This window comes from Bos taurus, chromosome 23, assembly GCF_002263795.3.
Source record: "Bos taurus isolate L1 Dominette 01449 registration number 42190680 breed Hereford chromosome 23, ARS-UCD2.0, whole genome shotgun sequence".
Taxonomy (NCBI): Eukaryota; Metazoa; Chordata; class Mammalia; order Artiodactyla; family Bovidae; genus Bos; species Bos taurus.
In genome coordinates this window covers 43,192,988-43,205,101 of record NC_037350.1, presented here as the reverse complement: position 1 = coordinate 43,205,101, position 12,114 = coordinate 43,192,988, and the positions used below count along the sequence as shown (strand labels likewise).

The 12,114-nt window shown below is 47.8% G+C and overlaps 1 protein-coding gene across 3 annotated transcripts in view; it reads right to left on the bottom strand.

Annotated features, from left to right (window-relative positions):
* Positions 1-1,054: 1,054 nt before the first annotated feature.
* Positions 1,055-12,114, bottom strand: part of GFOD1 (glucose-fructose oxidoreductase domain containing 1) — a 103,490-nt gene continuing 92,430 nt past the window's right edge. For all 3 annotated transcript variants that reach the window (XM_024984139.2, XM_024984140.2, XM_024984141.2), the window contains exon 2: positions 1,055-8,641. In XM_024984139.2, the coding sequence (XP_024839907.1) occupies positions 7,722-8,641 (920 nt within the window). In that variant the 3' untranslated portion in view covers positions 1,055-7,721. The remainder of the gene's footprint in view (positions 8,642-12,114) is intronic.

The window sequence follows — 12,114 nt, the reverse complement described above, 5'->3', positions numbered from 1 at the left end:
CAACTTGCTCTTGGATTGAAAATGTACATAAATGCTCAGGAGTGTGGAGTCTTTCACCAGGGGCTGGTTCCCAGGCCATGTGGCTAGAAGAACTGGAGAACTGGACCCCATGGCACAATATTTTACAGTTGGGCACATGGCACTTGCAGCTTTGATAAAGAAGCCCCTCTCACTGCCTTCTTCAGAACCGAGCTCAGACTTACTGCACTGTCCCAAGTATGAGATGTTACACGTGTATCGTCAGGATCCATGTGAACACAAGCATTTGCTGCACCTTTTTGTCTTAAAGGATGGGCTGTGTTCTGAATGCATTAACATCACGACCTGCTCAATAAGAAATGAACAATGAGATCTCAGCTTCTGTATATTTCTTCCTATTTCCTGTTTTTACATGAAGGGAAAGCATGGACCAGAAGAATTACCTGTGTGTTCTCTAAGACAGTAGAGGGTGGAAAGACCAGCCTATCCACGGGAGACCTCATCCACACAAATCTCAGATTCAGCTGACCTCAGTCCACAATGGTGGCCCTTAAATGCTGCTAAGAACAAAGCAAAGATGCTCTTGTAAAGAGTCAACGGAGCCTGTTTGAATGTGTCTTATAGAGCTTGGTGGGAGGTGTTAGGTTAAGATCTTGGTATACCAGAGAATCCTGAAATTTGCTCCCCAGTCTAAGGTCTCTGTTGTCATCTTGTTTGCCTGGTTTGGGCTTTCTCACACACACACACACACTCTGAGTGGCCTTAGGCAGGTTATTTCCCTTCCATGTCCACATTTTCAAAATTAGAACCAGGATTTGAGCCAGATGTTCCCAAGTGCCTCCAGTTCTAGCTTCCAATACATCTACCATTAAAAAAGCAGAGTGGATTCCACTGCTCAGCCTCATGGGTGCTGACACCAGAACAGACCCCCTCCTCCCCGCCTAGACACACCCCCACACCCCAGATGCACCGTCTCATTCCCACCCCCATTCTTGCTTCACATCCCACAATTCGACCAGGAACCTAGCTCATCAGCAAGAAGACCCGGGTCTAATAAACAGTAAAGCAGCTGGAGTTACATCTTCTCTTCAATCTTTATTTGCTACTTCCATTCCTTTATCCCAGCAACGTCAATTGGGGAGGACAGCAGGAAGCCACATTTCAAGTGGCACATGTCAGCTGGCGGGGTGATGGTAAGCCGTGGCCCCCAGAGCATCGCAGACATAACACGGGCATCAGGCCCGGAGCACAGACTGTTCAACCCGAGGGCCTGGGAGGGAAGGCCACCACCCACAGCAGTTCAGCTTGTAAAACACTAAGAACAGTTGCATTCATTGTCTTTTTTTTTTTTTTTTTTGCTTTAATAATAAAAAAAGAAAACCCAAACTTTCTATAATTTATAAGCTATGTTTTGCTATCTACATTATATATAAAATATAGACTCTGTTTACTTTATAACACACATCTTTTTTCCCTTGATAAATAGCTCTTTAAAATATCTAGTTTACATGCCTTGACTTTTCATAGATAAGTTTTTATACAGATACATACATATATACTCATGTTTGTAAAACACAATAAATACATACTCAACACTGACAACCAAACAGATGCAATTTTGGTTAAAAAATAAAACACAGTAAAAGCACCGGGCAACAAACGGAAAGCCATAATCACTAGAAACTTCTGCCTCCCCTGGGCAAGGCACAGGGCCAGAATACTAAACACGGCTGGATGCCGGACAGAGAAAAGGGCAGCAAAGGAACAGGGTAGGTCGCCAGCTTGGGTTTTGTTTCCCAGCCGCGGACAAGAATTACCAAGCAGTCATCGGGTTTATGGGGAGAAACCTCAGGGCTCCGCCAACAACAACATAGCCCTTGTGATGGCTGCAGGGGACAGCAGAGACCCAGACGGGGAAAGACCGCGGACACCAGGGTTGCTCTGGGGACCCTGTTCACACCACCCCAGCAAGCTTGGCTGCCACGCCAAGCACGGAGCCCCTACACGTGACATGGTCTGGTCATCCCTCTACTCACTATTGCCGTGGACAGACGAGGGCAACGGATTCAAGAGTATTCAGTAGTGCAATGCTGTAGCAGCCTGACTGAGAGCCAGACGCTCGGGTGGCCCTCTCAAGGGCTCCAGCAAATAGGAACAGTGATGTAACAGAGAGAGAGAGTCAGTAGGCCACCGCCTTCTGCTGCTAAAACTGGTGTGGTCACTCAGGTCCGCGGTGCTTACTGACTTCACCTCCAAACTCTGACGACACCACATCACCTCTGAGAGCAGCACTGAAGGTTTGCACTCCTCTTGGGAGAAGTCCTAAAGGCCAGTTCAGGGTTGTCCCCTCAAACCAGGGGCACTGCCCTGCGCGCTTTTCCTGCCGGGGCTGCGGCAGGCTGGGCAGGCGCCTGGGGGCTGCAGAGAAGCATTGTCACATTACCTGTCTTGCTGTCCCCAAAAGGGAACTGAAGTGCAGGGCTCTGAGAGTTGATTTCAAAAAAAGAAACTCTCCAGAGTCGTGGCCTCTGGCCCGTGACCTGCAGGCTTTGGAAGCCTGAAAACGGAGAGATGGTGGTGGAACAGGAGTCCTAAGCTGGTCAAGGCCTAGATCTGGACCCACGGGGCGGGGCCTAGGAGAGAGGGCCTCAGGGACTCTCAGAGGTGAGCATCTGAACGTACATTCCCCATCCTCGCCAGACACAATACAAACTCTAGACCACTGTGCACATTACAGTCACAATGGGAAATTCTAAACAGCTAGTCTTCAGACTACATTTGAGACATAATTTTTTAAGTGAATTCAGCTTAAGAGCTCAGGGAATACAGGCAGCTGCAGGCCCCAGTTCTCACTGCAACTCTTCTACCAACGAGCCCTGGGACCTCGGGCAAGTCACGTCACCGCTGTGGGCCTCCCTCTCCCCACCTGAGAGCTCTGGGATGCTGTGGGAGGCAGGATGGGACTGAGTCAGAAAACTGGGGTTCCAGTCCTGGCTGAGAAGTGGCATATTCAGTTCCTTTTTTTTTTTTTTTGCATTACTTAGCCTCTTGGGGTGCTAGAGAAGACTCTTGGGAGTCCCTTGGACAGCAAGGAGATCAACCAGTCGATCCTAAAGGAAATCTACCCCGAATATTCATTGGAAGGACTGGTGCTGAAGCTCCAACACTATGGCCACCTGATGTGAAGAGCTGACTCATTGGATAAGACCCTGATGCTGGGAAAGACTGAGGGCAGAGGAAAAAGGGGGTGACCTGAGGACAAAATGATTGGATGGCATCATCAACTCAACGGACATGAGTTTGAGCAAACTCAGGAAGATAGCTAAGGACAGGGATGCCTGGTGTGCTGCAGTCCATGGGGTTGCAAAGAGTTGGACACGACTTAGCAACTGAATGACAACAACCTCTTGGGGATGCAAAAGGAACTACTGAATATATTGGCTCTGAAGTCCCTTCAGCTGCAGCTGGAGTTACTTTCTCCCCAGGGTACCCTTACCAATGCTGAATTTCCCCCATTCCACCATACCCACCAGGATAAAAGCGATGCAATTAGAAACCTCATCTTTGACCACAGGTCCAATTCAACAGCTGGGGCTATGAGACAAGATCAAGAATTAAGAGAGTCTAAAGGTACAAATGCCATGCACAGCTAACATCCAAGTCAGATGCACTGTCAACGCCCCGCTCCCTGAGAAGAGACATTTTCCTATGTTATTAGGACCAGCGAGAGCACAACCTTGTAACAATCAGCCAACAACTTCTTAAAAACCTCCAGCTCTGCGGTTGGCTGCATCGCCTGCCATCAGAATCAACTTAGGAAGTTGATTTTAAAAGAAGCTGAGTGGTATTTCCAGTTTGGAAGAGGAAGAAAAATCAACTCTTCTATTTGCAGCTCTACAAGGAAACTTCTGGCAGAACAGCAAATGTGACACCCGGCTCCACGGGGAGGTGTTGACAGCCGCAGAGGGGAGCCCCATGCAGGGCAGAGTGTCGAATCACTGTGGCCCCACAGACCCCGACAGGGTTCAACAAGGAGAGCTTTCTTGCCCGGCAAAGAACTGCAGAGAGCACACCTTCCTTCATGGGAAGCCATGAGGTTTGGAGAAGGAAGGTTTTTGGATTCAGGTGACCCCTCTTGTACTTCACAGTTTTGTGACCCTGGGCAGATGACTCATCCTCTCAGCCTCAATTTTCTTATGTGTAAAATGGGACTAACAATCCCCAAAACTATAGGGTGGTTTTATGGATTAAGTAAGAGGATGTACTTGGCTCAGTTGGCAAAGAATCCACCTGCAATGCAGGTGACCCCGGTTCAATCCCTGGGCCAGGAAGATCCCCTGGAGAAAGGAATGGCAACCCACTCCAGTATTCTTGCTTGGAAAATCCCATGGACAGAGGAGCCTGGTGGGCTACAGTCTACAGGGTTGCAAAAGTTAGATACGACTGAGCAACTAAACCACCACACTTAAAATACCCTAAACACAGCAGATGATCAGGAAATGTGGGCACACAGGGAGGACTGAGATGGCTCTCTGCAGAGGGAAAAAGGGCCTGGAGAACTTCCGCTTCAGCTGGAGTCAGCCAAAACTGCCCTGAGAGGCCCAAGGTGGGCTGAGAAGGCCCTGTGGTCCCCTGCCGCACCTCTCCCAGGGGGGTGAAGAGGAGTCATAGGGGGAGCTGACAGGGGTCACCAGCTCTCCAGGAGAAAACTCAGAGAACCCAAACCTTCCAAATAAGCACAGAGCATTCCTAAACACTTGTGGGCACCAGGTGAGCACCCCTTACACCCTCTCTCAGAATCTGGAACATCTTCTGAGGCCAGAAGTGGTACGAGCCAAACATCCAGTTATCAGAGGCCCCCCAAAACAATTATGGGGACAAACCAGGCGAGTGGGGACTAACTATGATGATCCTGAAATGGAGCCTCCATGATGCTGGACCCTTGAAACACATTCAACAAGGCAGAGAGAGGGGCTGGATGACTCCAGAAGCTTCATCTAAGCTCCAATCCAACCAAGGATACCCAGTCCCCTGAGGGTACTGCTGGGGGTGCTGGGCTGGGACAAAGTCCTAGAGAATGTTGTTGCGAGCTGGAGATTTCAACTTTATATTGTGGCTCCTAATAAAGTCTTTGCAAGTGACAGGACTGGGGCCAAAGGAGCACTAACGAAGCCATGTACTGTAGCTTTTCTATTAACAAAATAAACCACCTAGGCCTTTTCTTCCACCTGTTCCTGCATCTACCTATCACATGCATTTCAGTAGATAAAATTTGAGTACACTTACTATTTTTCATGCTGCTTTTTAAGAATATATATTCTTCCATATACCCCAGCCTCAAATGAGAATTTTTGTTTTAGACACTAAATATTCATCACAGAGCTCAGAGATCTTTGAGGGGGAAAGAACTTCCAAGTATTTAAAGTACAGAAGCAAAATTGAACCCCCAGGAACAGCTCTACTTAGATTATAAATGACTTAGAAAAACGAGACCCATAGGGTCACTAGTTTCCTTTCTTTTCATCCTCGATCCCACCCCTTTGGGCCAACTAGGAAAAAAAAATTCTTTCTACTCAGCTTCTACAAAAGCTATTTATCCAGAGAGGAATTTAGAATTTAGGAGAATCTGAACCCCAAAAGTCCATGGCATGGCTTTCCACTCAAACTCTCACTGAAAGACTTCCATGCTACCAAACTTCTAGTTTTGAGCTGTTAGCTACAAAAGCTGGCATGCTGATTCTGTCAATGGAGAAGGAACAAATCGTGTGATGGAGAGTTGTAGCCGACTAACCTTCCCACATGGCAGGAAGGCCCAGGAAACAGGGAAATTCTTTCTAGGAAGATAATTCCTACTCCTCTGTGCTAGAAAATACCAACATTCCCAGGGAATGTTTGGACATGGCGCCACTGCACTCAGGGTCAGTCTGGGATGCATAGCGTATGAGGATGGAGGAGCAACTGATCAGTTAGTTCATTTTGAGACTTTGCCTGCTCAGAGCGTGGGGTGCACTCTCAGCCCCTTAAATTCCCTTCCAGTTCCACTGCGGGCCATCTGAAAAGACTCCAAATGTTACTTGTGTGCCAAAGACAACAGCGGGTTTCTGTGACTGTGAACAGACTCCGTAGACTTACAAGTAACCCTCTCAACAGCCAACCTCAACAAATATCCTATGTGTGGTGAAGAATTAAGAAAAGGAAACAATAGGATAAGTCCTCATTTTCAAAATGTATTTGACTTAAGCTTTCTTTCAAGACCAGGTCTGAATTCCCAAGAGGGATTTTAGTGACAATGGTGGTAGAGAGCATTTATAAACGTGTGTGTGTGTCTGTCTGTCTCTGGTCGTTCCCTCTGGCACCGCCTGCTCCAAGCCTGCAGTTTGCCATCTCCAGTAAAAGCTCAGTAAGCAGAGGGCGTTAAGAGGGATAGGAGACCAGGGGAGGGAGAAGATGTTTTCTCCTACATTAGCTTTCTCAAGCCTAAGCAAACTATACACCTCAGAGGGTTCTAAACCCCATTTAGAAATACTGAATATAATGTTCCTTATTGTCCTTTTGTTTTAATACCTAGTCAGAAGTTTTCACTTTTTTGATGCATGAGAACAAAGGTCCAAATAAGGAAAAGAGCCTTGACATTTTTCTCCCCCAAAGGGAAGACGATTATATCTGTGTGAACCTGAAGGCTTCCCTTTTAAAATCCACAAAGTGGGGTACTCTCCTAGGAGCCCTTCCCCAGCTTGCCAGGAGAGACAGGTGCAGGGCTGGCTCACTTTCCCTTCTGATGGGGACTTGCCCCTGCGAGCCTGGGGCTCACGGCTGCCCCGGGGCCTGGACAACAGCCCAGGAGCCTGTGGTCAAACCCACACCTCCGTCCTGCTGTCTCCTCGGTCCCTGAAAGGACCATGTCAATACTGCATCAGAAATAGTTACAAGGTGACTCCTTGTGGGCTTTTAATCCTGACACATCCAAAGGGAAATTTTCTTCTCTGCCTTGTCTATTTCAGTGCCCTTGCCCTCACCTTTTGGCTCCAGGGAAGCGATTCTCGGCTGGCCCTTCCCCGCACTCCTTGACCTGGCCTCAGGCCAGGAAAAGGGCAATAAGTCAATTAGGAAGACACCTCCTCCCTCCAGCTTCGAGGGCCCAACCTTCAAGAAAGCTGTATACTTTGCTACCAAGTACTTTATCCCCCGTAGACCCTGTAAGTGGCTTCCTGGAATCTGAACTTTCTCTTTAGCCACCGATCCCCGCCTCTCCCCAGACCAAGAGGCTGGCGCGGCCACCTAACAATGCACCTTCTCCTGCCCGCTGTGCTCGCCTGTTGGATTCAGGGGCCCTGACTGCACAGGGGCATTTGGCTTGCAAAGAAGGCCAAGACGGGGTTGGGGGGCGGGGGTCGGGGGATGGTGGCGCGATGGATGTGGTGCGGAGGCCAGCCATCCCTCCCGGCTGCTCACAGTTGAAGGGCAGGGAGAGGCAGCCTCCCAACTCAGTCTCGATTGGGGCCCCTCATCCCGGTAGGGCCTCGGCCTCCCGGACCCCATTCCCACACACTGCCCCTTTCCACTTCCCGGCCCCCAGACTCCTTGAGGCTACCTCTCCCTTCCCCCAACCCCCACCCCTCAGACTGTTCCCCACCCCCATCCTCTGGCTGGAGGCCTGGGTCACGCCGGGTCCCCAGTCCGGGTACCCCCAGTCCGGGTACCCCCAGTCCGGGTTCCCCTAGTCCGGGTTCCCCCAGTCCGGGCTAGCAGTACAGGGACATCCTGCTGCGCCGCATGGCCTCGCTGATCAGGTAGGCAGGGCTCAGCTCGGGCTCCTCGGTCATCACCGCGATGTTCTGCCACTCGCCCGTCTGGCTGGACCGTTTGATGGTGTCCACCACGCACAGGGCATACAGGCAGTCGTCGAAGGTGGCAGCCATGGTGAGCGGCCGTCCGTCCCACGTGCGCCGATCGTCCTGGTCCTGGAAGGCTTGGCGCACGGCCTGCATCATCTTGATGGTGCCGCGCAGGTAGGGTGAGGGGATGTCGCTGAAGGCCTTCTCGGGCAGCAAGGAGTTGCTGACCGGCGTGGCGTCCTGTACCAGCAGCTCCTGCTCCGGGGCGCTGTTGCGCTGGCCGTACAGGTCCGTGCCCACGGCCAGGAGGCGCCCGGCCGAGCCCACCACGGTCACGTCCTGCTTGAACTCGCCGGGCACGTTGAAGTTGAGGGTGACGGTACAGCACACCCCGCCCTCCAGCACCATCTGGAAGGTGCAGAAGTCGTCGCTGGTGATCTGGCGGATGCCCTTAATGTGGTCGGTCTGCTTCACAAAGGTCTTGAGCAGCCCGTGGACCTTGACGGCCTTCTGACCGGTGAGGAAGGTCAGCAGGTCGATGATGTAGGTGCCCACCGAGTGCAGCCCGCCACCGCCCATCAGGTCGTCGCAGCTCCAGTTGTACTTCTTGCCCAGCAGGCTGCCGCTGTGCACCTGCACCTCGCACACCAGCAGCTCGCCCACGTAGCCCTCCTCGATGAGCTGCTTCATGCGCACGAAGGCCGGCAGGAAGCGCAGCACGTTGCCCATGACGCTCATGAGCTTCGGGTAGTAGTGGGCGGCCGACATCATGCGGAAGGCGTCCAGCGGCGTGGCCGCGCGGTCGCAGATGACGTTCTTGCCGATGCCTGCAAGGGAGGACAAACAGCACATCAGGACGCTGGCGCCGAGCGGCAGACAGGGGGCGCTGTGGCCTCTACCCCCACCCCCCACCGCCAACCCCCTCTTCCCCCCCAACCCACCCCCCCCCCCACCCCGCCGCCCCATCCCTGGTCATGAACCAGGAAGCCAATGGGACTACTCTTTTTTTTTTTTTTTTGGTAGTTGCTACTGTGTGTGCACACTTAGTTGCCCAGTCGTGTCTGGCTCTTTGCCACCCTATGGACTGTAGCCCGCCAGGCTCCTCTGTCCATGGAATTCTCCAGGCAAATATACTGGAGTGGGTTGCCATCCTCTCCTCCAGGGGAATCTTCCTGACCCAGGGATCGGGCCCAGGTCTCCCGCATTGCAGGCGTATGCTTTACCGTCTGGGCCACCAGGGAAGCCCAAGAATACTGGAGTGGGTAGCCTATCCCTTCTCCAGGGGATCTTCCCCACCCAGGAATCCAACTGGGGTCTCCTGCATTGCAGGCAGATTCTTTACCAGCTGAGCTACTATTATCCTTTTTAAAAATTTATCTTTTAAAATTTTTATTATTTTTAATTGGCGGAGAATTGCTTTACAGCAGTTGTGTTGGTTTCTGCCAAATATCAACACGAATCAGCCGTAGGTATACATATGTCCCCTCCCTCTTGAACCTCCCTCCCACCTCCCACCCCATCCCACCCGCCTAGGTTGACAGAGAGCACTGGGGTTGACCTCCCTGTATGACTAACTACTCTTATTATAATTTTAAAAAATCTTATTACACCTTTTATTTATACAAAAATAAGGGGAAAGTTCATAGCAATACAGGCATACCTCAAGAAACAAGAAAAAAGTCAAATAAATAACCTAACCCTACACCTAAAGCAACTAGAAAAGAAAGAAATGAAGAACCCCAGGGTTAGTAGAAGGAAAGAAATCTTAAAAATTAGGGCAGAAATAAATGCAAAAGAAACAAGAGACCATAGCAAAAATCAACAAAGCCAAAAGCTGGTTCTTTGAAAGGATAAATAAAACTGACAAACCATTAGCCAGACTCATCAAGAAACAAAGGGAGAAAAATCAAATCAATAAAATTAGAAATGAAAATGGAGAGATCACAACAGACAACACAGAAATACAAAGGATCATAAGAGACTACTATCAACAATTATATGCCAATAAAATGGACAACGTGGAAGAAATGGACAAATTCTTAGAAAAGTACAACTTTCCAAAACTGGACCAGGAAGAAATAGAAAATCTTAACAGACCTATCACAAGCACGGAAATTGAAACTGTAATCAAAAATCTTCCAGTAAACAAAAGCCCAGATCCAGACGGCTTCACAGCTGAATTCTACCAAAAATTTAGAGAAGAGCTAACACCTATCCTGCTCAAACTCTTCCAGAAAATTGCAGAGGAAGGTAAACTTCCAAACTCATTCTATGAGGCCACCATCACCCTAATACCAAAACCTGACAAAGATCCCACAAAAAAAGAAAACTACAGGCCAATATCACTGATGAACATAGATGCAAAAATCCTTAACAAAATTCTAGCAATCAGAATCCAACAACACATTAAAAAGATCATATACCATGACCAAGTGGGCTTTATCCCAGGGATGCAAGGATTCTTCAATATCTGCAAATCAGTCAATGTAATACACCACATTAACAAATTGAAAAATAAAAACCATATGATTATCTCAATAGATGCAGAGAAAGCCTTTGACAAAATTCAACATCCATTTATGATAAGAACTCTCCAGAAAGCAGGAATAGAAGGAACATACCTCAACATAATAAAGGCTATATATGACAAACCCACAGCAAACATTATCCTCAATGGTGAAAAATTGAAAGCATTTCCTCTAAAGTCAGGAACAAGACAAGGGTGCCCACTTTCACCATTACTGAATTCAACATAGTTTTGGAAGTTTTGGCCACAGCAATCAGAGCAGAAAAAGAAATAAAAGGAATCCAGATTGGAAAAGAAGAAGTAAAACTCTCACTGTTTGCAGATGACATGATCCTCTACATAGAAAACCCTAAAGACTCCACCAGAAAATTACTAGAACTAATCAATGATTATAGTAAAGTTGCAGGATATATATTTCAGCATTACTTTAAATGTTCAAGTCGAATTACTTTAGTATTAAACTGTCACAACAGACTGGTTCCAAATAGGAAAAGGAGTACGTCAAGGCTGTATATTGTCACCCTGTTTATTTAACTTATACGCAGAGTACATCATGAGAAATGCTGGACTGGAAGAAACATAAGCTGGAGTCAAGATTTCCAGGAGAAATATCAATGACCTCGGATATGCAGATGACACCACCCTTATGGCAGAAAGTGAAGAGGAACTCAAAAGCCTCTTGATGAAAGTGAAAGTGGAGAGTGAAAAAGTTGGCTTAAAGCTCAACATTCAGAAAACGAAGATCATGGCATGCGGTCCCATCACTTCATGGGAAATAGATGGGGAAACAGTGGAAACAGTGTCAGACTTTATTTTTCTGGGCTCCAAAATCACTGCAGATGGTGATTGCAGCCATGAAATTAAAAGACGCTTACTCCTTGGTAGGAAAGTTATGACCAACCTAGATAGCATATTCAAAAGCCAGAGACATTATTTTGCCAACAAAGGTCCGTCTAATCAAGGCTATGGTTTTTCCTGTGGTCATGTATGGATGTGAGAGTTGGACTGTGAAGAAGGCTGAGTGCCGAAGAATTGATGCTTTTGAACTGTGGTGTTGGAGAAGACTCTTGAGAGTCCCTTGGACTGCAAGGAGATCCAACCAGTCCATTCTGAAGGAGATCAGCCCTGGGATTTCTTTGGAAGGAATGATGCTAAAGCTGAGACTCCAGTACTTGGCCACCTCATGTGAAGAGTTGGCTCATTGGAAAAGACTCTGATGCTGGGAGGGATTGGGGGCAAGAGGAGAAGGGGATGACAGAGGATGAGATGGCTGGATGACATCACTGACTCGATGGATGTGAGTCTCAGTGAACTCCAGGAGTCGGTGATGGACAGGGAGGCCTGGCGTGCTGCGATTCATGGGGTTGCAAAGAGTCGGACACGACTAAGCAACTGAACTGATCTGATCACAGTGATTTAAATATTAAGATTTATTTTCATACATTTAACTAGCCTATATTTTACAAATATTTTTAAATGTTTGCCAATATCAGGTGTTTTACTTAATATTTTATTTATATTAATCTGTAACATTTCATATATAGTTTTATTTGTAAAATTAAAATATTAAATATAAAATGTTCTATTAAAGTACACAATATAGGTTTTACATATCAAATATACTTTGTCAAAAGTTATCTTACATGTGAAATGTTTTACATATTTTTATTTGTAAAATATAATTTTTATTAAAAATATGTGTAGCGAAGAGAATAGTATTTTTATCTGGACAGAACTGGAATAAAGATGAAATCATGGCCAATGTAAGTCTGA